This window comes from Hydra vulgaris, chromosome 12, assembly GCF_038396675.1.
Source record: "Hydra vulgaris chromosome 12, alternate assembly HydraT2T_AEP".
NCBI classification, from domain to species: domain Eukaryota; kingdom Metazoa; phylum Cnidaria; class Hydrozoa; order Anthoathecata; family Hydridae; genus Hydra; species Hydra vulgaris.
Window position 1 is genome coordinate 42,092,501 of NC_088931.1, and position 2,500 is coordinate 42,095,000.

Genomic DNA, 2,500 nt, shown 5'->3' on the forward strand with positions numbered 1-2,500 from the left:
TGACTTAGTAACTTGTTTTCCGTTAACCTATTTGTACAGAACAATCTACGTTTTTTGCGATTGACGAAAATAGCCACATCTGGGGTCATATTTATAAAATACGCAAACAATTTTGTCGCTTGGATTCAAGAAAATATAGTTTTTCTTACAAAGTGGCTGACATGTGCAACAATATGACCTCAGATGCCGTGAATACCAAAATTATTTTATCATTTAAAAACAAGATTAACTCTTTTGACTTTAACAAACATTTATTCTAAAAGGAACAACTATTTGTGCTTTTATAATTTTGTTTCTTTATAATATTTGTAATTTTATAATTTTGTTATTGCTTTTGTTGTGGTGCATTTTTCGAATTTATTTATTGGCACGTTGTTATCTTACTATAGGGTCTTTTACGGGGACAATTTTACAATAAAATGAATACTTAAGGTGGAAATAGCACTACCATGGATATTTTTGTGTAGCATTTATTTATTGTCCTGTATGTTATTTTTGTAAAATATGTCATTGCAAACAACTTTTGTGAAAAATACATACATCAACTGAATTAAATTATTTTAATACTTTATTATAACCCTTTATATATATGTAAATATATATATACATACATATATATATATATATATATATATATATATATATATATATATTATTTTAAAACATCAAGAAATACAGTTTCTCTCAATACAAATAATATTATTTTATAAGAAATTTTCGCTGGGTTATAGATACCAGCATCATCAGCTTGTAAAATGTTACAATAATTTTTAATCGTTATAGTTTATATAAAATTGTTACTATTGACGTCAGCGGTTGAATGGCTTCTTTTGATTTTTAAATTTTAAAAATGGCGTCCAAAACATAGTTTTTACATATTGGCCTTCATCAAGGTTAATTCCGCCGTTTCGCGCAGAGCACATGTTGTTTTGTATTTCTAACGCCTCTCTAATTTTTCTTTCAAACTTTTTATTTTCTACTTTTAAAGTTCTTGTTTTTTCCCAAATAATATTTTCTTTGCAAAAGGTTTTATGATATGCTAATGCAGATTGATTAGGCTTGTTTTCATTAATACTCTTCTGATGTTGATGCATCCGCGTACTTACCTGCATTTTTGTTTCACCTATGTAGACTTTGGAGCAGTTGCATTTTATTATATACGTTCCAGGTTGGCTGTTACTTGGTAGCTTTGTTTTGTTTTTTGATGTTAATAAAGATCTTAAATTTGGGTTTGATTTAAATACTGCTCTGTACCCTGCTTTTCGGAATATTTTTCGAAGTTTTGGTGAAAGGCCTGGTACCCAAGGTAAAGACACTACAGGAAGATTGTTGCATTCTGATGGAATTTTGTTTTTATTTTGTCTTTTTTGATGGAATTGGTGTGTAATATTCCTCAATAGCTTTTCATCGTACCCATTTTCAATAAACATGTCAATTAAAAAATTTATTTCGTTTTGCAAATGATGTTTACTACAGATGGAGTAAGCTCTGTGGAGGAAAACCTTTAAATATAGCTGTTAAAATATTTGGATCGTGATTTGAATGCGGTTTAATTTGAATGTTAGTGATTGCCTCTTTTCGATATACTTTGTACTCATATTTTCCTAGTGTGTTATTTGTAATGGTTATGTCAAGAAAGTTAAGCGTTTTTGTTTCGTTTTCAACTTCAATTGTGTATTGTATTGCAGGATGTTGTTGATTTAAAATATCTTGGAACTGTTTTGCTTGTTTGATGTTAGAAAATCTTGCATGACTATCGTCAACGTATCTTAAAAATGATTTTAGATTAAGTGCCGGATTTTGTGTCAAAGCCATTTTAATTGCATTATTTTCATGGAATTGTAGAAAAGATTCCGCGAGAACAACCATGAAAGAAAGTCCGATTGGTCCTGAGTTTTCCATTACGTGAATCTCATTGTTCCAATGAAAATAACATTGATATAAGCAAAGTTCTATGAGTTGCTTTATTTCAGGTATACTTAGTTTTGTTAAGTTTTTATATGATAAATTGTTACTTAATTGTTCTAAAAGTATAACGGTGGCTTCTTTTAACGGAATTGACGGGTACAAATTTACAACATCATAAGATACTTGAATATCATTGTTGGCGACATTCCAATTTTCAGCTTTTTTTATAAAGTCAAAAGAGTTTTTTAATCGTGTCGGATTTTCATTTAAGACTGGTTGTATTATCTTAACTAAGAATTCTGATATTCCGTGGTTTGGTGTGCCAATGGTAGAGATAATTATTCTCATAGGGTACGATTTTTCCGGTTTATGAGCTTTTATTACTCCATACATTCGAGGTGGGATAGGATCACTTGGATATATTTTTTCGTATTCCTCTTTAGAAAAACGCTGTTTTTTATTTAGTTTTCAAAGAAATCTTCTAATTTTTGCCGCGTAACTGGCAGTAGATCACTAATAATTTTTGTCGGACCAATTTGTTCACGGATTTTTTCTAAAGCTTTAGAATGTTCAATTCTTACAAAACCTGTTC

At 29.5% G+C, this 2,500-nt stretch overlaps 1 protein-coding gene across 1 annotated transcript; it reads right to left on the reverse strand.

The window, feature by feature from the left end:
• Nucleotides 1-1,470: 1,470 nt before the first annotated feature.
• LOC136088126 (uncharacterized) lies at nucleotides 1,471-2,301 on the reverse strand. Its single transcript, XM_065811790.1, has one exon. The coding sequence runs from the start codon at nucleotides 2,299-2,301 to the stop codon at nucleotides 1,471-1,473; it is 831 nt and encodes a 276-aa protein (XP_065667862.1).
• Between the last annotated feature and the right edge of the window lie 199 nt (nucleotides 2,302-2,500).